This window comes from Schizophyllum commune (assembly GCF_000143185.2).
Source record: "Schizophyllum commune H4-8 unplaced genomic scaffold SCHCOscaffold_5, whole genome shotgun sequence".
Classification (NCBI taxonomy): domain Eukaryota; kingdom Fungi; phylum Basidiomycota; class Agaricomycetes; order Agaricales; family Schizophyllaceae; genus Schizophyllum; species Schizophyllum commune.
Genome location: NW_026089542.1, coordinates 2,602,892 through 2,621,940, shown reverse-complemented (window position 1 = coordinate 2,621,940; position 19,049 = coordinate 2,602,892). Strand labels below are relative to the sequence as shown.

The window sequence follows — 19,049 nt, the reverse complement described above, 5'->3', positions numbered from 1 at the left end:
ATACCCTCGAGACGACTGCTGTATATCTTATGCATACGCTTGCTACCCGAACTTGCACACATCTGTTCTGTCATATCTATACCACGCCTATTGTATTATCATGTCCTCCCCCCCCGTCTTTGGCTGCGACCATCGCAGCCTGCCAGTGGCCATCTTCAACGCCCTTCGCCGCCCCGACGTCGGCCCTACCGCATTTGTGCACGCCTGAGGTAGCCATCACACCGACGCGCGAGGCCGACGTCGTTGATGTAGCACTACTCTTTGCAAATCCGAGCGGCGGGCAGCGTCGGTTGTATCGCCACGAGCAGACGAGGACAACGCTGGCCATGGATGTGCAGGTGCTGGCAACAAGGCAAGATTCTGAGGCAAAATACACACAAGAGACCTGGCGTGACATGGATACACAAGAACTCCCTGGTGAATATACAAGAAAGCCAGTCGACATACGTAGGCGAACGAAATAGCGGCAGACATGAGCGAGAATAAATACGACGATATCATAGGCATCATAACAGCCCCGACTGGCAGCACCTCATCCCTAAGAGCCCGCAGATCGCCCTCCGTGCACGGGCGAGCCAGAACTTCCAGCCGCATCGTGTCCATGACCGTTCGCCTGCGACGGACGCCCGTTGGGCTGACTTGACCGTCCATTCACCTGGCCAGGATGCCCATTCGCCTGACTCGAAAGCGCGCTGAGCGGAATCGGATCCCCATTGACGAGCGACGAGTGTCTAGGGGCCTGACCCGGATACCCTTTGGGCAGAATCATCCGCCCCAGAGTCGGCGCCGCGCCCCCGCTGCCCTGCCTCGAGTGTCCGGTGGCTTGGCCCGTACTTCCATTGGCCTGCTGTGCATCCCCGTTAGCCTCATGGATAATCTGAACAGCCTCATGGCTGGCTTGAAAAGGATGTCCACTAACCTGACTTGCACTCCCAGTGGATCCACCACCACCACCACCACCACCATTCCCACTCGCAGCCCCCGCCGGCCGCTCGCGCTGCAGACAGGCTTCCATGAACCTGAAGAACGACGCGCCCTCCGTCTCGAGCTGCTCGAGCATGCGGAAGTCGTTGAACTGCAGCTGGTACTCAAGCCCGCCACAGAAGTCGCGCATGGTAGTGATGAGGGAGAGCATGCGGGTGCGGTACTGGAAGTAGTGATTTAGTTTTCTAGTATGCGATCGAGAATCATCGATTCGACTCACTGCTTGCAGATGGGGCGGCAGTGCGACGGGCGTATGTGAGAAGGCGGGATGTGGAGGTAGGGGCAAGGGCGCGGGAGCAGGTGCTGGCTGAGCTGGAGGAGGTGGCTGCGCTTGAGCTTGAGCTTGTTGCGAGGGGGGCGGACGTGCGGGGGAGGGTTCGGGAGGTGGCACGGGCGGATATTGATGTGGTTGGGTAAGATTGGGATGGAGGCGGGTGGGGTGTACAGGGTTTGGCTGAGCAACGGGCTGAGGAGGATGTGAAGCTGAGGATGTATGCGACGCCGATGAGGGATGCGTCGAAGGAGGTGGTACAGGAGGGTGGTTCGTAGACGTCTGAGTAGCAGGAGGGTGGGAGGTCGGCGGCCCATGGGCACTCGTAGGAGGATCCGGTATTTGTTGAGGCTCCGGCGGAGGGGGAGCGTTGGAGGACGGTGGTGGTACAGGCGGTACTGGCGGAGCTTGACCGTTCGCACCACCTTGCGGCACCTGGTAGTACGCGAATTGCGGCGCCATCGTCGGTATGTAGTACACCGGCGCCTGCGGCTGCGCCGCGACGAGCATGCTCGGCGCCTCAGGCGGCAGCTGCTCCGTGAACGGCGGGTGCTTGAAGTGGTGGTGGATGCGGACGGTAACTTGGCGCTCGTTGGGGGCGTAGCCCTCGCGGCATGTCACCTGCAGGCTGCTCTTGCACGGGTAGCGCGTCTTGCCGAGCACCTCGCCCGCGCTGTTGACCCGCGGCTCGAGGCTGCCGTTGTGCTTGCGCGCGCGCTGAATCTCATCCTGGGCGCACCATAAGCGCGTCTTGAACCCGTCCTTGAGTTGCGGATGGTCCTTGATGCTGGGGGGCGTATGTCAGAAAAGAGGTGACGCTGATATTGCGCGGCACATACGTGAACTTGTACCCCGTTGCGCGCCATATCTCGTCTATGACCGCCTTGACGCGATTCCTGTCGTTCGCAGGGCCATCTTGTACGAAGAAGCAGCCGCTGAAGTCGATGCTGTCCTCCGAGTCGAACTTGGCGCGAAGGGCCGCGATGAGATCTGGGGTATCCTTGTACTCGCCCGGCCTCTGCTCACATGCTCAGCATCGGTGGCGCGGGACTCGGGCGGGGTGCGCTCACACTTCGTTTGTTCAGCACTGATCCTCTCGCGGAACCCCCTTCCATGAGCGTACCCCCTGATGGGCCCATATCATTATCCGAGTGCCTGCGCTTTCTTTTCTGTGGCGGCAGCGACTCCTCCGCCGTCGGCTGTCGCGGCGGCTCTGGGGGCGGCATGGGTATCACCTGTCGCGTCGACCACTGGTGCATCTGCGGGTACATTGGCGTACGTTTTCCGCCCATCTTGCTCGGCGGCGTTGTCAAGGAATTTCGGGGCCCAATTTCGAGAAAACGCAGTTTCCGCCTGGTCAAAGCGGCAGCGTGTCACACAGCGGCCCGGCTTAGGCGCTTGACCGCGCTGCTCTCTCTTCGTCTGACCACCATGGACCCATCGACGAGCAGTAGCACTCATGCTGGGGACGTCCCCACTCAATCGCAGCCTGCGCATCAACCAAATGGTCTCTCGATCGACCGCAGATACCCCGCTACGACCCATTTTGCTGTTGCGGCTGCCATACTCCTCCCCGTCGCCTGCATACCATACCTCGTCTATCGCAGGAGAATACGATCATTGGAGTTGCAGCTTCAGCGCTTGAACGATACCCTCCTGACGCTCCAGGACGATGCGACTGGCTATATCCGTCAGCAGGCCTCAGCCTCTTCGAGGGCACACGCGCGCAGTACCGCTGCCATCCAGAATCTCACGAAGGATCTGTCCTCTCTTCGCATTCAGATGAACGAGGATATCTGCGCAAACATGGAGCGTAGCGATAACGCCGCTAAGGATATGGACCAAGTCCTCGCTGCGCTACGGTAGGATTGCAGGACTAGACGCGTAAGCAGCGCCTTACTAATGGTCGTCCAGCCTGCATGCCTCACTCCTCCGATCCCTTGGTGTCTCCCTGGCGGACGTCGCCAACTTCATGCACGATCAGGAGCTTAGGCTGGGTCTCAATGCCTCGCAGAGCCCGCTGGAGGTGGACAAGCTACGGCACATCGCAGTCCGTTTGCGCGAGCTCAAGGATACTGCGTTGGTAAGGCATACGGCCTTTCGCAACTCCAGGACCACCTTGAGCTGAAATTCTTGGCAGCCGAAGGCGACGGACAAGCCTGCGGCGTGAGGGGTATCCCCACTTGCTTTCTCGCTCTGAAGGGGGTCCATGTGAGTAGCTCTGAGCTCCATGAACGTTACGGCGTCTTACTTCGCCAAGACCTGATATGTCTCTTTTCCCGCTACCATCCTTCGGCATCGTGACCCTCTCTACGCCTCTGACTCTCTGGATTCTTTATCACTGTATGTATGCTGTATCACCACTGAAAGTGCTGTTGTAGTCGATCCTTTGTACTTACATTTGAACCCATCTGTTCATGGCTCCTGCTACGTTCAGCCGCCTGTTTCTTTTGCGCTCACGTTTCTGACTGTTCATCCGAGTCCAGCAAGGTGGTATCTCCTAACCGAGGCTCAAACAGTGCTGCCGCCAGACAGTGCTTGAGTCAGAGATTGGCCCAGGGTGCGCGCCACCCACTCGGCCACTCGGCCCGCCCGCCCGAGCCGCGATCGAGCAGACGCGCCACTTGTCAAGTTCCCTTAATACTGCTCGCCATGTCCTGCTTCAGCATCACCAAGCGCAGTCTCTTCTCCAAGTCCTCCTCTGCGCTCAATACTGCAAGCTGTCATGCAAAAGCCATCCCTCACAACACTCTCCCCTTCGTCGTCCAGAAACGCGGCAAGCGCACGCGCGGGTTCCCCGGACTCTTGCAGAATGCGCTGAAGAGGGAGGAGAGGCATCTGAATGTAAGTACACCAACATTTCTTGCGCCGACACATAGTACAAGGCTCTGTATGTGTACTCTACGGCGTAGGTGTACGCTCACGTACACTTCCTGTCGTGGACCTACACTCACGCGCAATGCCCGGACTCTCATCATGAGGACATGTTCTGACGAACTCTCAGCGCCTCACCGAATATCTCGAAACCGTCAAAGTCCGACGAGACAAAGAGGCTGCCTTTGCGCGTGAGGATATGGCGAAGCACGGGATCGACTTGGAGGACGTGGACCCCGAACCGAATGGGACTGCGATGCCTGGTGCGTCCGCGTTGAATCGTACTCTCCACTTCTCTGCTAACTCGCAAACCCCCGACTTCTCTCATTCACCTCCTTCTCCCTCGCACATTGCAATCTCTAACCATCTCTGACCAACTCAAACCTAGACGCCAACAACTACTTCTGGCAGCGTGCATTTACAGCCGAGGAGAGGGAACGAATGAGCTTGAATAAAATTAATGGAGGTGCGTTCCGCCTCCCCTTCTGTTTCGTCCCTTCCCCCCTCCCTCCCCCTTTCTCTCTTCCACTCATAAACCCCTCCCATCCTCTCCCCCTTCGCCCCGCGCTAACCATCCATCCCAGTCGAAGACCTCGTCACCTTCCAAACCGAGGCCAAAATGCTGCTCGAAACACCCGACGAGAAGGGCAGAAAGCGCAAGCTCGCCGACCTCGAGCCGCCGCAGCGCCTCGCGCAGGAGATGTACAAGGTATTGCAGAAGCGGACAGGGCTGGCGGAGAAGGATTTGTGGCAATGAGAGTGAGTAGGTATCGAACGTGTGGCGACGAGGGCGTTTTCAGAAAAATCTACGAGCATCTATAGCATTATACAGGCATAATTTACCAGCAGTCTACGGACACAAGCACTGTAAAGCACGAGCACAAGCGCGGCATCACGCGTCTACGAATCCCTCCTCGTTATCATCCCACCCAAGCGTCTCGGGCGCAATCCCAAGCAGACGCAGCATCGTCCCCAGTGTCTGCTGCGGCTTCGCCTCCTCTTCCTCGTCCTTGTACTGCGAACCATCATCCTTATTCTCCTCCTCAGCCTCCCCATCTCCCTCATTCGCCCACCCCCACGAACTCCCACCCTTCTTCTCATCCTCCTTATCCCACCCCCACCCCTTATTCGCATCCTCCTCCTTCCCAAACCCGCCTCCGAATCCACCCTTCGCCTGCCCACCACTGCCATACCCCCAATCCCCACCCTGCGCCGCCTCCTTCGTCAACCCCCACACCTCCCACGCGACCTCCCGCCCCGCCTCCGTCCACCTTTTCACCAACCCCTCCAACGTGCCTTCCTCGCCCTCCCGCCGCACCTTGACCGCGCGCTTCAGCACCTGCAGTTTACGCTCCAGCGCCTGGATCTGCGGCGTCAGGCGCACGTTCGAGGTCATCGCGGTGGAGGCGCCGGGCGTTAGGGGCGACTTGAACTGCGAGGCGGCGCGCTGGGTGCGGTGTTGTTTCTTTCTGTCGACCGAAGGTGGTTTGGTGACTGTAGAGGGAGTAGGAGAGCTGGCGCGCGGCGGGCTGGTGCAAGGTGGGCTGGAGATTGGTGGTACGGCGTCGTCGGCCTCGACCTTGGGTTTCATCGCGGGAGGTCGGAAGGGTTTAGCGAGCTTCTTGGACTGTGCTTTGTATGCTAGGGCAGTAGGACGCTTCGTGGTGGGCGGGGGAGGTGGAACGTGGCGCAATATCTATAACAGGTCGTTGTCAGTGGTGAACCCATCCATCCCGCTGAGAAACCTTCTTACCTCGATATCGTCCTCGTCAAACTCGAACTTGCGCTTCTGCGGAACCACGGGCTTGGGCTGCAAGACGTGTTATGACCATGCTGATGCGCGGTTGGGACTGACAAAACTCACTTCAGACGAAGCTTCAGTGTCAATGACAACATCAGCCTTGGTGGATGCAGGGGCCTCCATGGTCGAGTCTTCTGCTATCGATGTCGTCGCCACATCGGGTTCTTCACGATGCCACGACGAAGGCTCGCCCTGGTAAAGGTCAGAGTCCGGCTGGAGAGCTGTCTCCGGCAGCAGAAAGTCAGAGTCTACCGGCGTCTCCGGCTGTGACTGAAAGATACCACATCAGCCCAGGAAAGAACGGCCGACAGCTTGACAGACTTGCCGAAAATGGGGCGTCCTTCCTCGTCATCTCCGCGTTGGCTTGGTTGATCCCCTGCGCGACGTCCTCCTGCATTTTGACTGTGACCTCCTCTTTGGCCTCTGCTGCAGCGGCTTCGTCCGAATTCTTCGCAATACCCCCGGCCAATTTGTCCGCCACCTCCACGTCGACCTCCTTCGCCGCATTCTCGTCAATGACAACCTCCGCGGCATCTCCCTCAACGACCTCTGCCTCGACATCCCCATCGGCGATGATCTCGCTATCCCCATCGGCGATGATCTCGCTATTCCCATCGACGATGATGGCTTCCGCAACATCCTCGTCCATCTTCTCCACCGGATCGACGAAGGCCGACGACTGCGAAGACGTGCGCGATGCCTGTGATGAAGAGAAAAAGACGGGAGGCGAGCTGGAAGGCGGGGAGGACGAAGGCGGGCAGATGTAAGCTTCAGGAGCCTGGTTGGCGGTAGGGTCATCGAGGATATCGAGGTTGGCGCTGTGGTCGTCAAGCCGGCGCGCTCGGGTCTCGGGCGGCTCGTCGTCCCGCACGTACAGGTCGTCATCGCTTCCCTCGTCGCCGAGCTGCCAGCCAATCTCTGGTTGCGGCGGGGTGGGAATGTCACTACCATCTTCGCCGGCGTGGGCCATGCGGACGTCCTCGCTATACGCAGGAAAATATGCAGTCCCCGCGTCATCGCTCATCTGCACGTCCGCCGAGTGTTCATCATCACCATGGGATACCTTCCAGTGCTCCTGCTGAGGGTTAGCGCCATCGATCCATGAGAGCAAATCACTGACCACGGGCTCTTCGTCGATAGGATGACCCTGATACTCGTCAGGCTCTGCTATATGCCTAGAGTCGCCGAAGTCATCAACCGCGGCTGGCGAGTCATGATGGGCGCAAACATTCTGGTCGTGCTAGACAGTTGGTTGGCATAAGGTAAGCGTCAAAGAAGCACTGGACTCACTGCATAGTTATGAAGCCCTTCGTTATATGCGCCTCCGCCGATTCCGTCGGGGGCTCCTTGATCTTCAACACCCCCAACGTCGGCAACGAGCTCTACTTGGAGTTCCAACTCCGACCCATGCGCCTGGTGATCATGCACTCTGCGCGCACCATCTTCGCGAAACCCAGACGGCTCTTCGTAGACGTGGGGTTCGGCCGCCGTAAGTATATCTTGCGGCGAATCCGACGGGGCCATATTATCAAACCGTAGATCATCGTGGAAAGTGGGTATATCGGAGTCCTGACTGGGTATATGCGTGTCCTGGTGGATTGTCAGCATCCGCCTGGCTAAGAGGAAACAATGAAAAGCTGTAAAGCGTGCTGACCTCTTGCTGGGCAGATGGCGTAGGTTGAGAACTAGCGCAGGAAGAGATGTCGTCGACAAGCAATGCATCGGTCTCGGTGTCGAGAGTGGGAGAGCGAGTACTATGGGAAGCAGGAGCGAGAGCAGGATCGAAATTAGGAGCAGCGTTGAAAGCAGATAAAAGTTCGAGAGCAGAGGTAGAGTCGAGAACAGTTGCAGACGGAGAGCCAGGCAAAGCTGAGTCAATAGCGTCAATGGCATGCTGGAGCCATCGTCAAGCCAGGTGCACGAGGGGTTAGCTGTACAACGCACTTGATACAGTGAGGGCGAAAGCGGTTGAGATGCAGGCTGTGGATGCGTTGCGTTATTGGTAGATATCGAAGCCTCGGTGATGGGCAATGTATGGTCTTGCATGGGATCGTCGATAACTTGCGGTCCGGGTGCCGGCGAAGGGGCAGTTGTCTGGTCTTCCTGTCCGACGCACGTCGCTTGAGACTGTTGCGACTGGGGTGCATATATGCGTTGGTATGGGACGTATGTTTGCAGAGCATTCCACTGCGCACCTCTGAGTCCGATCCATCCCCAAAGCAAGGACCACCCATCACGCCGTCAAAAAGCTGTGAGAGGTGGCATTATGGTCAAGGGAAAGTAGGGCACAGCAGTGACACGTACGTTCACGTTGAGAGTCGTCGAGTCCGACATGGTCAGTATAACCTCAGCAGGATGGGAACAATAGATGCAGCAATAAGTGGGACCAATGGATGGGATGGGAAGATAATGTGGAAAGGGAAGAGGGAAGGAGGGGGACGGGCGAGCCGAACGGAGGTGTTGACAGCTGTGTACGCGTCTGTACCCCGGACGCGGGGTCTTCCGCGGCGTTAGGCCCGGAGCGCCGTGACAGTGGCACGAGAAACGTGCCGCGGACGATAATGGCGGATCGACAATGTCACCTAATGCAGTGAGGGGCGAAGGAAAGCAGTTCCGCCCAAATATCACTCGTGTTCTTGTGTGAGTTGACCTGCAGTTCGTCTCTCCGAACGCGTAAGATGTTCATTGGTATACAATTACACTCCACTACACCTGCCACAGTACGCGACGCAGGGCTATCGCCTGACGGACTGCGTCTTGACGCGTGGGTCCCCCTTCTCGCTCCTCTTGCGGAGTTTCTCCTGACGCTTGCTCGTCGAGGGCGCGTCTTCGGACTCTTCCGCGGAGGACGACTGTCGGGAGCCGATGAAGTAGGGGTAGATGACGGAGGACCAGACTTTCCAGATCGCGTAGAGGGGGATCTGATGTCGGAGTGAGTTGGATGAAGACAAGGGAACGCGACACACGCACCACGAGGTACAAGTACCAGAACCAGTCACCGAAAGCGCCGCTACCTATCTGACACGTCCCTGTTTATGATGTCTCAGTGAGATGCTCGTGAAAGACAAGAAAGCACGCACAAGTGATATATAGGATGTCAAAGCACCATTCAGTCACGCCCGGTTGACTGAGGTCTTCTCCATACGAGATGAGCGTGCCGGTCGTGGGGTCGCGTCGCGTCGTGCCAATCTTGATGAGATAGGTAGACAGAAAGAACGACGGGAAGAAGGTCAGGATGTAGATGGCGAGGGACCCCTTCGAAGGCGGGAACGCGCTCCTTCTGAACAGAAGGCGTAGCACGACCGAGATGAGGGTGGGCAAAAATAGCCCTAGGCGCAGGGTTTTGACGGTAGACTCATTCTGGTTGGCTGGGGCTTGATGTTGGTATACACCGCAGCGGCGTGTAAAACGTTCTCACCGATGCGTTTCTGAGCTGCCTTTGCCATGACTGCCGGATGCAAGTCGCTGATCGTGATGTCCGTTTTTGCTCTTTTCTCCGAAAGGAAAGACATCTTATCTTATCGGGCCGACGCGTCCTTCGACCGGCGCTTGTCCTCGACCATCGTCTGCGCCGATCATCAATTCGGCGCTCTGCTCAGCGAGACATGTGGCCCTGGACGCAACGCAACGCACACATGGACAGAACAACACACATATCGGTCTCGGCGCAGCTCAGCGGCGGTGCAGGACATGCATGGTCATAGCGACTCTTTGATCACAATGTCAACATTGAAGACACACCCACCGCGCCACCAAGGCCGACAAAAACCAGTCTTGGCCTCATATATAATGCCGCGTCGCGTTCAGGTTCGTCATCCTTACGTTTTCCCCTCCTCCAAGCCTCTCCCTCCACTATGTCTGGATTCCTCTGCAGCGTCAAGCTGCTCGGGCGCAATAACGGGCGCAAGCTCAAGCGTAACGAGCGCTTTACGCAGTCAACCCCTGCGCTGATCCCAAGCCCACTCCCAAGCCCCCAAATCATTGGGAGCCCGATGGAAGCGTTTCCGGCGCCGACGCCGCGGTCGATGGAGGAGCCCCACAAGCGCTTCTTCCCTGACGAGTACGTTCCGAAAAGTGCTTCGTCCGCGAGCCTGAACCGTGCTCGCTCTACTCCTGGGCCGACGCCAACTCCTGCTTGCTCGCACCAGCAACCAGCCCGCGCGCAGACTCCGGTCCAGGAAGGGCGCAGCCACAGTCGGACGCGCCACGTCTCCGAGTCCCAAGCCTCCGATGTCGCGGAAGAGCTCGCCACGCGCTGCGAGAGACGCTCACCACGAACGCAGTCGACCGTCGCGGTCAGGTGTCTGCGCATGCCGGAAGAGGAAGAGCCCCCCCTTCCGCCGCTTCCTGGTGAGTCGACGAAGCTACCGAGGGACGCCACTCGCTCGTCCAGGACGCCGACAAGCAGCGGATACGAGCGGTCTCTGCCGCCCACGCCAAGGCAGTCTGCGTCCACGTTCAAGCAGCCTAGGGGGACACCGCTCAAGCAGTCCATAATGTGTGCGCGGTCTGTGTATTCTACTTACGAATTTGAGGCCGACGCACCGACCATCGTCGTTACGGAGGCCCCCGAGGAGCCACGCGCCACGCCTCGCAAGAAGACCAGCAGCAAGGGCAGGGACACCATCACAGACCACCGCGAGGCGGTCGACGGCAAGCAGCAGAAGCTTGCCCAAGGCGTCAAGCTGTGGAACGACCGCCTTTTCGACGACGCCACGACAACGCGCACTGTGTCGATCTTCACAGAAGTGTCGTCGTTCTCGGCGTCGACTTATGCGGATAACGATGTGTTGGACTCGCATCGCTCTGTGTACGCGGAGCCGCCTGTACCGTTGCATGTAAAGGTCCCGCGTCAGGACCGCGAGCGCGCGCATAAGGACTACGAACCTTCGTCCAAGGCTTCAAGCTCGTCCCGGGCCTCAAGCTCGGGCCGCTCTTCCAAGGCCTCCACCAGCTCATCCATCCCCGAGATGCCTCCGATCCCGCCCAACAGCAAGACCTACCCTGTGCGGCCCCGATCTCGGACTACGGCGCACGCGTCAGCCCGGACCACTGCGCGCTCCCGGTCGCGGACTCCCGCGCGCGCGTCTACTGCGCCAACGTTCGTCTCGACTGCGCCAACGACCGCTTCGGTCTACAGCCAGGCGTCGATGGCGAGGTCTGAGGTGCCACCGGTGCCGCCTCTGCCTCCGGTGCCGCCTCCCAAGACCAAGCACTCTCGATCTCGGCCTCCTAGGTCCGTGGAGGGTACGACGGTTGTGGAATCGGTGTACAGCCAGGGGACCGCCACATCGGACGACACCGTACGGGCCTTTAATGCGTCTCAGTGGGAGGATAGCCCGCCCTCGCAGTCGCACTTGAGCGTGGCGGTGAACTCGGATCTGGACTCTGTTGTGGTTGCGCCGTGGTCGAGCGTCCTGAATGCACCGTCGACGACTCGGGGGTCCGGTGTGGACTCTTACTACTTTGGTAACACCAGTGCACTGATGAGCGAGATCGGCAAGCTCGACCTGATGCGGGACAGCTATGGGGTGGGGGGGTCGCGGCCGCGATCCAAGTCGCAGGGCCACACGTCGCGTCACCGAAGCGGACGAACGAAGGAAGCGGAGGGCAACTACTGAAGCGACGTGAAGAGGAACTGAATGAAGGAGAAGTAATCACGCAGCACTACTGACGACTGTTACGACCTTATCCTACATATTCTATGTAGCGATACCACCATCCTTACCCCTGTATATATATTTTGAGCTGGCTCATGCGTTGTCCGATCTCTCCCTTACCGGAGTTGTTTTTACGGCCACCTCGTCACAGGCAAGTAACAAACCTTCCTCTTACCATATCCGGCCGCCATTGTTTTCCCCACCCGCCATCATCATGGCGCAACAGCCGCAACCTCAGTACCACTACTACACGAACGCGAACTACGCGAGCCCGAACGTGCAGTACCAGACGCCCGCACCCCAGCAACAACAACAGCAACAGCAGCAACAATATGCCTCGTACCAGCTCAACCCGTACAACCAAGCTCCCTTCCAGGCGCAGCCTCCTCCTCGCGGACGCTCGTCGCCCGACCCCGTACCAGACATGACACCAGAGCTCGCGAGCAAGATCATGCGCCGCTTCATAGCAAGGGAGATCAAGAAGCGGGGCTTTGAGGGCGTGGAGAACGCGGAAGTGCTGGCGCGGTTTGAGCGCGAGGTTGCTGGACGTGCGTATCGGACGCGTCTACATAAGCAAAGGAGGTGTGGCTCACGGCTTGTCGTATAATGCAGACATCCAGAACATCTTCGCGATTGCGCACGAATACGCGAATCTGTCGCATAGGTCGTACATTGCGCCGCCGGATGTGTACCAGGCATGTCAGGGCGAGGGTCTGACGACGCAGGATCTGAGAACTAAGGCGAAGAAGAGGAAGAGAAGTGCGTTGCTGTTTTCTTTGCACTCCAGAGCTATTCTGACCCTGGTCAAGGAGCACCTGTGGACAAGCTTGCGCCGCGAGCAGCAAGGACGCCGTCCCCCGAGCTCCTGCCCTCCGATGACGAAGATCAGGCCCACACTTATCAGGGTGCTGCAAAGGGGCCTCTGACCCTGCGAGACGTGCCCTCCTATCTGCCCAAGCTTCCACCCAAGCACACGTACCTCAAATCACCGGTGCGTATCCTTGCCCTGCTTGTTTTTCCTTGCCTCACTCGCCTGTATACGCGACTTCGATTGACCCTCCATCCATCAGCCCACCTCCACCCAACAGCGCAGCCAAACAATGCCCTCGCTCGAGAAGAAGCTCAAGACCGCGTCCCTCGTCCAGGACTCCCTCCGGCACCTCATGTCGAACACGGAGGGCGTGGCCATCCCCGAGGCCGACGTCGAGGGCTACGTCAATTGGGAGCACAATGTGTACGGACACACCCGCAAGAGGTGGAAGGTCGGGTCTTCGTCAACATAGTGTTGTGTACGGAGCATGGGTGTAGATGCAATCGGATGAACGTGTTGAGATTCTGCGCGAAGCAATGACAAGCTACGCGCATCAATGGCAATTCACGCATTGTCAAGGGCAATGGAAGATCCGTAAGTCGTAAGTCAGTGAGGTATCGTACGCGTGGTATCATAGGCAAGGGTATTAGCGGGAGGTATAGTAATGGGCGTAAAGATATCAAGACCGTCCAAAGGAAACGAAGCGTGTCAGCGTAAGATGGATCAGTACATGAGAACCATAAGATTATACAGGCGTCAGAGCAAACAACACGGAAAAGCAATGGCATGAAGGGGACGTAAGGGCGTCAACAGGAGCTGGAATATAGATGGGCAGGCGGGATCATAGATAGAGGAATAAATCAGGGAAACAGCAGGAGCGAGCATGCGAGGCGATGGAAGGGTGGAGGCAGAATGGTCAAGGGGATAGCGAAGGGCGAAGCTACGACCACCGAATCTTGAACATGTGGTACCACTTCTTTTTCTTCTTCGGCTGTGGTTGGGGTATGAGGCCCTCCGTGGGCACCACGATACCTTCGCGCTTGTTCTTCCCCTTGAGGGATCCCTTTTTGCTGAGACGCCGTGTGGGCCGTGGCGGCTGCTGCTGCTGGGAGCCGGACGAGTTCCGCCAAGCGCGCGCGGGCGGGCCTTCGCCTCTGCAAGAGTGTCAGCTAATGCTTACGACGAACAAGCAAACGAAAAGCACGCACGGCTCCAAAAAGATCACATATTTCTCCCTCGCCGGCAGCGCGGCCTTCAGCTCCTCAATCGCCTGCCCGCGCACCGCCAGCACATCCGGGGGCACCTTCAGCTTCACGCGCCACATCGCGACGCTGTTCCCGCTCTCCGACGAGAGGAAGACAAACACCACAACGACCTTCGCGGGGTCGCTGAACGCGACGGAGTCCTGCAGCGTGAAGTCGAGCGTCTGCTGCAGCTGGGGGAAGGTGAGCCAGTCAAAGGCGGGCTCGTCGGGGTGCCCGGGGTGCCGGTAGGTGGCGTTGATGAAGAGGGCGCCGCGCTCGCCTGCAGCAAGGAATTTACTGATACCGAAGTCGGCGATGCTGTGGGAGAGGTGGTGGACCACTGGAGAAGGGTGAGTAACTTGTAAGTGGACTCAAGATTGGGAAATGAACTTACTGTTGATGATGGTCGCGACTTTGACGTTCTTGCCAGGAGGGAAGCCCCAATGTATTCGATCCTTTGCTGGACGGGAACGTCCGAAGAGTGCCCTTTGCACGGGCATGAGAGCCGCGCCATTGCTTTCCACAAAACGCTTGTTGGCCCGGTCGGACAAGCTCCCTCTCGGGCTCGACGCATACGCAAGCGTCCTCGACGTGAAGTCATGCCCGGCGTCACCGCCATACCCAGCGGACGACCCCGGCGTCGAAGGTGTAAAGTGCACCTTCCTAGGTGTCCCCGTGATATCCTCTTCCTCGTCTTCCTCCCAGATGGTGTTTGTTGGCCAGCTGTTGTCGGCGCCTGACGCGCCCCACTCGTCCCAGCCTCCACCCCCGCCATTGCCCTGCGCACTCTTGCCGTTGCCAGTTCCCCAAGCGTCGCCCCACCCACCACCACCTGTGTCGCCAGCGCCCCATCCTCCAGCGTCAGAGCCCCATGCTGTCCCAGCATCTCCCCATCCGCCGCCGACAGGTGCGGGCGCAGGTGGTTCTGGCTTCTTTGAGGATTTCCCCCACCCGCCGAAGAAGCCTGTTTGCCGCTTGGCCTTCTTGTCCGCCGCGGGCTGAGGCGGCGGCGGAGCAGACTTGGCTTGCGTGAACGCGCTGCTATGTCGACCAGATTGTTGAGGGGGCCGGATGCCAGGTGAAGCGGGTTGGCTGAGTAGGGCGTTGAGCGTCTGTGATCGTTGCTGTGGTGTCATGGGGGCGCGAGTGTGAGATGGAGGAAGTTGCGGTGGTGCGTCCACTGGCGTCTTTCCCCAGCTCATCCACGCATTGGCGGGTGCGGTTTGGTGTCCTCTCGATAGTGGTTGGTGTCCCCCTCCGCCGAGAACGTTGTGGCTGTGGGGGACGTATCCCGTGGGATACTCTTCCTCATCGCTCGATTCCTCCTCCTCATCGTCGTAGTGATTCCATCCGTCGCCTGAGTATGCGGCCGTCCAACCTCCCGCCGTTTGTGCCCCAGCGCCCCCGGCGCTCCCCCATCCACCTGCCTTTGAGGAGCGACTTTCCTGTCCCCACGATTGCCAGGCGCCTTGCTTGGAGGCGTTGCTGACCGGTCTGGACATCATCACCGGCGAGGGGGCGCCTGTGGGCATGGACGGTGTCGGCGGCACACTCCAGCCCGCGATGCCTGGCGCAGGGATCGCCTGCGGGGTTGGGACATCGGGCGTGTTGTTGCCCGCGCCCGCCCATGGATCGTAGCTTGCGCCCGCGGGTGGAGGGACTTTGGAGGACGAAGGGTGCCGTAGACGGTGCATCACGATCAGCGCACGACAGGCAGGAGCGATAAGCGTGACCGTCAGCGTCGAAGGCCGCGAATAGACGCCGGAAGCGCGCACCTGAGCCGACGACACCGGCGCCATCATCCTTCTCCGGAAGCGTCACGGGGGCAGCGCTGGCGGCGGTGGCGTCCTTCTTCCGTTCCTTCTTGCTCTTTGCCATCTGATGTCGCTGGTCTGAGAAGAAGAGTCCTCGAGGTTGTCAGACGAGTGTAGGGCGCAGGGCGGTGCAGGTGTGAGTAACCCAGAGTCAGATAGGCGAGCGGCAGTCGTTATCGCACGAGGGAAGAAGACAAGATGCGAGAATATGTCAGGTTTCTAAGCGTGTTTATTGTCGAGCTGTTCGAGAACATCAACGCGCCCGACGCGAAGGGGAGTAACGACGCGCTTGTCCGATCGCGTTCAGATCAACAATTGGGCCGGCCGAACCGTCCATCCGGAATATGCCGACTGTCACATGACTCCATGTTGAACTTCGTCTTTACCTCACAAAATGCGCGTTCAGAGGTCGGCAAGACAGTAAAACGTCCTCGCTAAGATACATACACGCATAAGCATTGTCCCTTGGTTACATATCATACATACACCCCGCCAAACGGCCCTCCAGTCACACTGACATGTCGTACTCGAGATGCTCTCTGAAGTTTCCAGGCGAGCAATCGTAAGCGACCGTCCCTCTAGGTGAGGTAACGGAGTAGGCGTCTGTTGTCTTGACTGTGGGAAAAGACATTGACGTGTCGGTCGATGCCTGCCCTCTCGGCAATGCTTGCAAGGTGACAGTGCGCGCCGCTGGCGTGTCGGACTTTGCCGTACTTCTGCTCCTGATGATTGTGCGTGCATTCACTGAAAGACTATGTAAGTCTCGAGCGAATGGGGGTGAGGGACAGACGTACAAGATGCAAGAAGACTGTTGATAAAGACTACACGAGAGATCAGTCACGGTAAAGTCAGAGCGAAGCGAAAGACGTACATTCGCTTAGGACGAAGTAAATGCCCAAGAATATGAACTCATCCGGGCGGACCGCGTAGCTGATGAAACAAGCGGCCGAGCATACGCTGCAGAGATCGTCAGAGCTTTGCAATGTCAAATGTCATGACACGTACGTCGTGAGCAAGCCTGTTGACGATAACAATAAGCGACCGACACGACACAAGCCAGACAGCCGCACGCACTGGTGTTGATGGTATACATCATCAGGGTATCGATCACCGAGTCCGTATTGCGCAGACCCGTACGGCTCTGCGAGAGCAGGACACACATGGACACGGCGATGAAGGCGTCGGCGACGACGCCGCTGCCGAGAGAGGTGTAGAGCAGGTACTGGAGGGGCGGCGTGAGTGATTGAGTAGCGTCGATGAGAGGATGCGAGAGTGAGAAAGAGAGAGGGAGATGGAGAGACAGTAGAGGGAGGTTACACATACGGAGATCTCATTGAAGGCAGCGAATGTGCCGACCATGAAGCTGTGAACAAAGGATTAGGGGGCGATCCTATGGGGGAGCAGGATTCCTCAACGTACGCTTTGATGCCGAAGGCTTAAGCGTCATGTTAGTCGCGCAGCGCTTCTCCCAATACAGAGAGGCGACGTACCAACGCCGGATGCTTGAGTGGGTATAAGCATGTAAATCATTTGTGACAATCGCACTAAAACTCACAAAACGTCAGGAGTGAAGACGCGCCAATGCAGAACACCAGCACGTAGGCCAGCGGCCGGTTGCGCTGAGCTGTCACTGTACGACGTTAGGCTTTGGCCGCTCGTGACCATAGAGGTAGCTCACAGATCCAGACGCGGCGGCCGAAGAATCTGGAAGACGTTAATCTTCGTCAAAGGGAATTAATAGGGACAGCTCACCCTCGGATGGCGACATCCGTCACACACTGCAAGTCGTCAATCGTGCGTCATGAATTGGAGGAGACGAAGACGCACGGTCACGAATATTTGTGTCTGAAGTCCAGTCAGTTGTGAGGACGTGGTCGAAACATAACGGAAGGCGTACCAAGAGACTCCAAGTCGGGCTGATCATGCTCGCAGGATTGTTGTAGTTCGTGACCATGTAGAAGTAGCAACCGTGCATGACGAGGCCGAGGTGGATGGTCTCAAGTGTCCTGTAAGGATGTGGTAAGCCAAAATCGATGCAGCAGGGGGTGACGAGAAGAGGGAGAGTAGGATAATCACCATAACGAGTACACGAACGCATCCAGCGTCCATGGGTCCTCGAAGCGACCCTTGTGATAGTTATACGTCTGGAAGCAGGTGATCCCGTAGAGACTGCAGAAATGGCGTAAGCAGGGAAGACAAGCGTACTGACACAGGAAAAGGTTGAGGACATATGAAGAGGCAAAGAACATATGAAGCTCCGCGGGACACATCGGAAAAACAACATAAAGTACAGTAGACAAGTCATCACCACTCACATTCCCGCCATAACGCAGCCTATAAACGCTGAGCCGAGCTTCGCGTCGACGTCGAGATGTGGCGCGGCCATTGTGGGGTCCATGGTCGCTCGCAGAAGTATTTAATACCGCAGTACAGTCGGGTATGCGCTGAACGGTCGAAACGAGACGGCAGTCGTTCGAGGAGGCGACAATTGTTGAAGGGTACAGCGGCTTGTCGTGCGAGCAAATGAACGCCCTCCTGCAGCTCAGGCCGCGTATAAGTAGGCTGCACAGCAGCCAGTGACGTGAGTGCGTGGTAAGGCCGACGGTCGACGTCCGGGTTGTTAGTGCGGCCAACGTCCGGCGCGTTGGCGGGTCGTTAGTGCGGGGGAAATGCTCGCGAGTGTTGGCCGGTGGGTGGCCGTCAACGGATCCGCGGGGTCGGCGGGGCTGATGTGCGGGGTCGGGGCTGATATCCACGGGTGAGGGTGCAGCACGGGTCAAGGGCGGGCTGCTAGCGTTTACGGGTGAAGGTCGACTAGCGCGAACGCGTGAACGCGCCAAGGAGGAGTGCCTCGTCCAGTAGGCCCGGTGATATGGCAGGAGGGCCTATATTACGAGGAGCGAAGGTTGGTGATATGCGTGTGGACTGGGCGATGCGAGAGAAGTGATCTAGCGAGATGGGAGGTGCACCTAATCCGTATGAAGGACGGGCTGCCACCGGTACCGGAGGGGGCAGCGTGGACGTGGAGCGTGGTAGGTGTTTGGTGAGCCCTGCTCAGGTTCCTCGACGCGTTCAGAAGGTTTACACAACGCGTTCGCACGGGGCCGAAACTGCAGATCGTGGTTTGCGACGAGGAGTGCGATCTCTTCTACGTCGATGGAGAGAGCGGTCCTGTCGAGAGAGGGTTTGGAGCCGCGCTGAAGAGTGCGCGACCGGTGATGGAGGATGCGAGGCCAGTAATGGAGGACGCGACGCCGTCGATGAAGTGGTGCTCGTCGGTGCTGGAAGCAAAATAACTGACCGTCGGGGACGTGTGAGCGTGCCACGCTGCGCAATGACAATCGCGGAGAGAGAGCGGTCGACCGCTGCAGTAAGCACCTCATGTCGTTCGGTGCCTATGACTGGGAGAAGCGCGGAGGATTGAGCTGGCAGAAGCCGTCGGGGGCCCGATGGGGTCATATGAAGAAGTTAGGTGGTCCTGAAGAAGTTAAGTGGTCTGTGAAGAAGCCATCAGGGCACCGAGGGCCCAGCGACGGGGTCCTATAGCGAAGCTGCGGTCAGTTGCAGGGGTGGTATAAAGAGGTCGAAGC

At 58.4% G+C, this 19,049-nt stretch overlaps 10 protein-coding genes across 10 annotated transcripts; 5 read left to right on the top strand and 5 right to left on the bottom strand.

The window, feature by feature from the left end:
* Positions 1-38: 38 nt before the first annotated feature.
* On the bottom strand, positions 39-2,481 carry SCHCODRAFT_02731176 (uncharacterized protein; the record flags this gene model as incomplete). Its single annotated transcript, XM_050347127.1, has 5 exons — positions 39-865; positions 920-1,147; positions 1,205-2,042; positions 2,095-2,273; positions 2,326-2,481. The coding sequence occupies 5 exons, from the start codon at positions 2,479-2,481 to the stop codon at positions 539-541; spliced, it is 1,728 nt and encodes a 575-aa protein (XP_050200684.1). The 3' UTR covers positions 39-538.
* A 109-nt stretch (positions 2,482-2,590) lies between these two features.
* SCHCODRAFT_02623755 (uncharacterized protein) lies at positions 2,591-3,714 on the top strand. The gene is made up of 3 exons (XM_003038140.3): positions 2,591-3,117; positions 3,170-3,338; positions 3,396-3,714. Exons 1-3 carry the CDS (start codon positions 2,687-2,689, stop codon positions 3,423-3,425), a joined length of 630 nt encoding a protein of 209 aa, XP_003038186.1. The 5' UTR covers positions 2,591-2,686; the 3' UTR covers positions 3,426-3,714.
* A 190-nt stretch (positions 3,715-3,904) lies between these two features.
* On the top strand, positions 3,905-5,284 carry SCHCODRAFT_02623754 (uncharacterized protein; the record flags this gene model as incomplete). The annotated part of the gene is made up of 4 exons (XM_003038139.3): positions 3,905-4,099; positions 4,260-4,392; positions 4,518-4,595; positions 4,714-5,284. The coding sequence occupies 4 exons, from the start codon at positions 3,908-3,910 to the stop codon at positions 4,884-4,886; spliced, it is 576 nt and encodes a 191-aa protein (XP_003038185.1). The 3' UTR covers positions 4,887-5,284.
* On the bottom strand, positions 5,022-8,264 carry SCHCODRAFT_02700661 (uncharacterized protein; the record flags this gene model as incomplete). Its single annotated transcript, XM_050346942.1, has 10 exons — positions 5,022-5,825; positions 5,883-5,939; positions 5,994-6,151; positions 6,252-7,005; positions 7,051-7,170; positions 7,221-7,520; positions 7,585-7,824; positions 7,875-8,066; positions 8,126-8,179; positions 8,235-8,264. 10 exons carry the CDS (start codon positions 8,262-8,264, stop codon positions 5,022-5,024), a joined length of 2,709 nt encoding a protein of 902 aa, XP_050200683.1.
* A 301-nt stretch (positions 8,265-8,565) lies between these two features.
* On the bottom strand, positions 8,566-9,392 carry SCHCODRAFT_02623751 (DUF788-domain-containing protein). The gene is made up of 4 exons (XM_003036783.2): positions 9,349-9,392; positions 9,011-9,298; positions 8,901-8,959; positions 8,566-8,851 (listed from the first exon to the last, which is right to left on the bottom strand). The coding sequence occupies exons 1-4, from the start codon at positions 9,374-9,376 to the stop codon at positions 8,666-8,668; spliced, it is 561 nt and encodes a 186-aa protein (XP_003036829.1). The 5' UTR covers positions 9,377-9,392; the 3' UTR covers positions 8,566-8,665.
* Positions 9,393-9,486: 94 nt separating this feature from the next.
* On the top strand, positions 9,487-11,697 carry SCHCODRAFT_02623747 (uncharacterized protein). Its single transcript, XM_003038138.2, has one exon. The coding sequence runs from the start codon at positions 9,785-9,787 to the stop codon at positions 11,549-11,551; it is 1,767 nt and encodes a 588-aa protein (XP_003038184.1). The 5' UTR covers positions 9,487-9,784; the 3' UTR covers positions 11,552-11,697.
* Positions 11,698-11,778: 81 nt separating this feature from the next.
* On the top strand, positions 11,779-12,933 carry SCHCODRAFT_02623746 (uncharacterized protein). Its single transcript, XM_050345196.1, has 4 exons — positions 11,779-12,138; positions 12,203-12,349; positions 12,400-12,581; positions 12,661-12,933. The coding sequence occupies exons 1-4, from the start codon at positions 11,805-11,807 to the stop codon at positions 12,871-12,873; spliced, it is 876 nt and encodes a 291-aa protein (XP_050200682.1). The 5' UTR covers positions 11,779-11,804; the 3' UTR covers positions 12,874-12,933.
* SCHCODRAFT_02623742 (uncharacterized protein) lies at positions 12,903-15,720 on the bottom strand. The gene is made up of 4 exons (XM_003036782.3): positions 15,421-15,720; positions 14,040-15,305; positions 13,610-13,985; positions 12,903-13,555 (listed from the first exon to the last, which is right to left on the bottom strand). The coding sequence occupies exons 1-4, from the start codon at positions 15,521-15,523 to the stop codon at positions 13,342-13,344; spliced, it is 1,959 nt and encodes a 652-aa protein (XP_003036828.1). The 5' UTR covers positions 15,524-15,720; the 3' UTR covers positions 12,903-13,341.
* Positions 15,721-15,795: 75 nt separating this feature from the next.
* On the bottom strand, positions 15,796-18,200 carry SCHCODRAFT_02731143 (uncharacterized protein). The gene is made up of 14 exons (XM_050347126.1): positions 17,775-18,200; positions 17,536-17,628; positions 17,357-17,465; positions 17,287-17,304; positions 17,212-17,237; positions 17,138-17,163; positions 17,015-17,089; positions 16,950-16,961; positions 16,879-16,894; positions 16,783-16,822; positions 16,530-16,681; positions 16,331-16,434; positions 16,254-16,280; positions 15,796-16,203 (listed from the first exon to the last, which is right to left on the bottom strand). The coding sequence occupies exons 1-14, from the start codon at positions 17,855-17,857 to the stop codon at positions 15,968-15,970; spliced, it is 1,017 nt and encodes a 338-aa protein (XP_050200681.1). The 5' UTR covers positions 17,858-18,200; the 3' UTR covers positions 15,796-15,967.
* On the top strand, positions 18,137-19,018 carry SCHCODRAFT_01226264 (uncharacterized protein). The gene has a single exon (XM_050341282.1). It carries the CDS (start codon positions 18,416-18,418, stop codon positions 18,881-18,883), a length of 468 nt encoding a protein of 155 aa, XP_050200680.1. The 5' UTR covers positions 18,137-18,415; the 3' UTR covers positions 18,884-19,018.
* The last annotated feature ends 31 nt before the right edge of the window (positions 19,019-19,049 follow it).

What these genes read in the sequence shown, in the direction of transcription:
- SCHCODRAFT_02623751 (XM_003036783.2), bottom strand. Translation starts at nt 9,376, where the DNA reads ATGGCAAAGGCAGCTCAGAAACGCATCG. An exon ending in GGCAGCTCAGAAACGCATCG is followed by an intron (nt 9,299 to 9,348) that starts GTGAGAACGTTT and finishes ATCAAGCCCCAG; the next exon opens with CCAACCAGAATGAGTCTACC. An exon ending in TGACATCCTATATATCACTT is followed by an intron (nt 8,960 to 9,010) that starts GTGCGTGCTTTC and finishes CATCATAAACAG; the next exon opens with GGACGTGTCAGATAGGTAGC.
- SCHCODRAFT_02731143 (XM_050347126.1), bottom strand. Translation starts at nt 17,857, where the DNA reads ATGGACCCCACAATGGCCGCGCCACATCTCGACGTCGACGCGAAGCTC. An exon ending in ACGGATGTCGCCATCCGAGG is followed by an intron (nt 17,164 to 17,211) that starts GTGAGCTGTCCC and finishes AACGTCTTCCAG; the next exon opens with ATTCTTCGGCCGCCGCGTCT. An exon ending in TTACTTCGTCCTAAGCGAAT is followed by an intron (nt 16,281 to 16,330) that starts GTACGTCTTTCG and finishes TCTCTCGTGTAG; the next exon opens with TCTTTATCAACAGTCTTCTT.
- SCHCODRAFT_02623746 (XM_050345196.1), top strand. Translation starts at nt 11,805, where the DNA reads ATGGCGCAACAGCCGCAACCTCAGTACCACTACTACACGAACGCGAAC. An exon ending in TGAGCGCGAGGTTGCTGGAC is followed by an intron (nt 12,139 to 12,202) that starts GTGCGTATCGGA and finishes CGTATAATGCAG; the next exon opens with ACATCCAGAACATCTTCGCG. An exon ending in ACACGTACCTCAAATCACCG is followed by an intron (nt 12,582 to 12,660) that starts GTGCGTATCCTT and finishes TCCATCCATCAG; the next exon opens with CCCACCTCCACCCAACAGCG.
- SCHCODRAFT_02623747 (XM_003038138.2), top strand. Translation starts at nt 9,785, where the DNA reads ATGTCTGGATTCCTCTGCAGCGTCAAGCTGCTCGGGCGCAATAACGGG.
- SCHCODRAFT_01226264 (XM_050341282.1), top strand. Translation starts at nt 18,416, where the DNA reads ATGGGAGGTGCACCTAATCCGTATGAAGGACGGGCTGCCACCGGTACC.
- SCHCODRAFT_02623755 (XM_003038140.3), top strand. Translation starts at nt 2,687, where the DNA reads ATGGACCCATCGACGAGCAGTAGCACTCATGCTGGGGACGTCCCCACT. An exon ending in CAAGTCCTCGCTGCGCTACG is followed by an intron (nt 3,118 to 3,169) that starts GTAGGATTGCAG and finishes ATGGTCGTCCAG; the next exon opens with CCTGCATGCCTCACTCCTCC. An exon ending in AGCTCAAGGATACTGCGTTG is followed by an intron (nt 3,339 to 3,395) that starts GTAAGGCATACG and finishes AATTCTTGGCAG; the next exon opens with CCGAAGGCGACGGACAAGCC.
- SCHCODRAFT_02623742 (XM_003036782.3), bottom strand. Translation starts at nt 15,523, where the DNA reads ATGGCAAAGAGCAAGAAGGAACGGAAGAAGGACGCCACCGCCGCCAGC. An exon ending in AGTCGCGACCATCATCAACA is followed by an intron (nt 13,986 to 14,039) that starts GTAAGTTCATTT and finishes ACCCTTCTCCAG; the next exon opens with TGGTCCACCACCTCTCCCAC. An exon ending in TATGTGATCTTTTTGGAGCC is followed by an intron (nt 13,556 to 13,609) that starts GTGCGTGCTTTT and finishes ACACTCTTGCAG; the next exon opens with AGGCGAAGGCCCGCCCGCGC.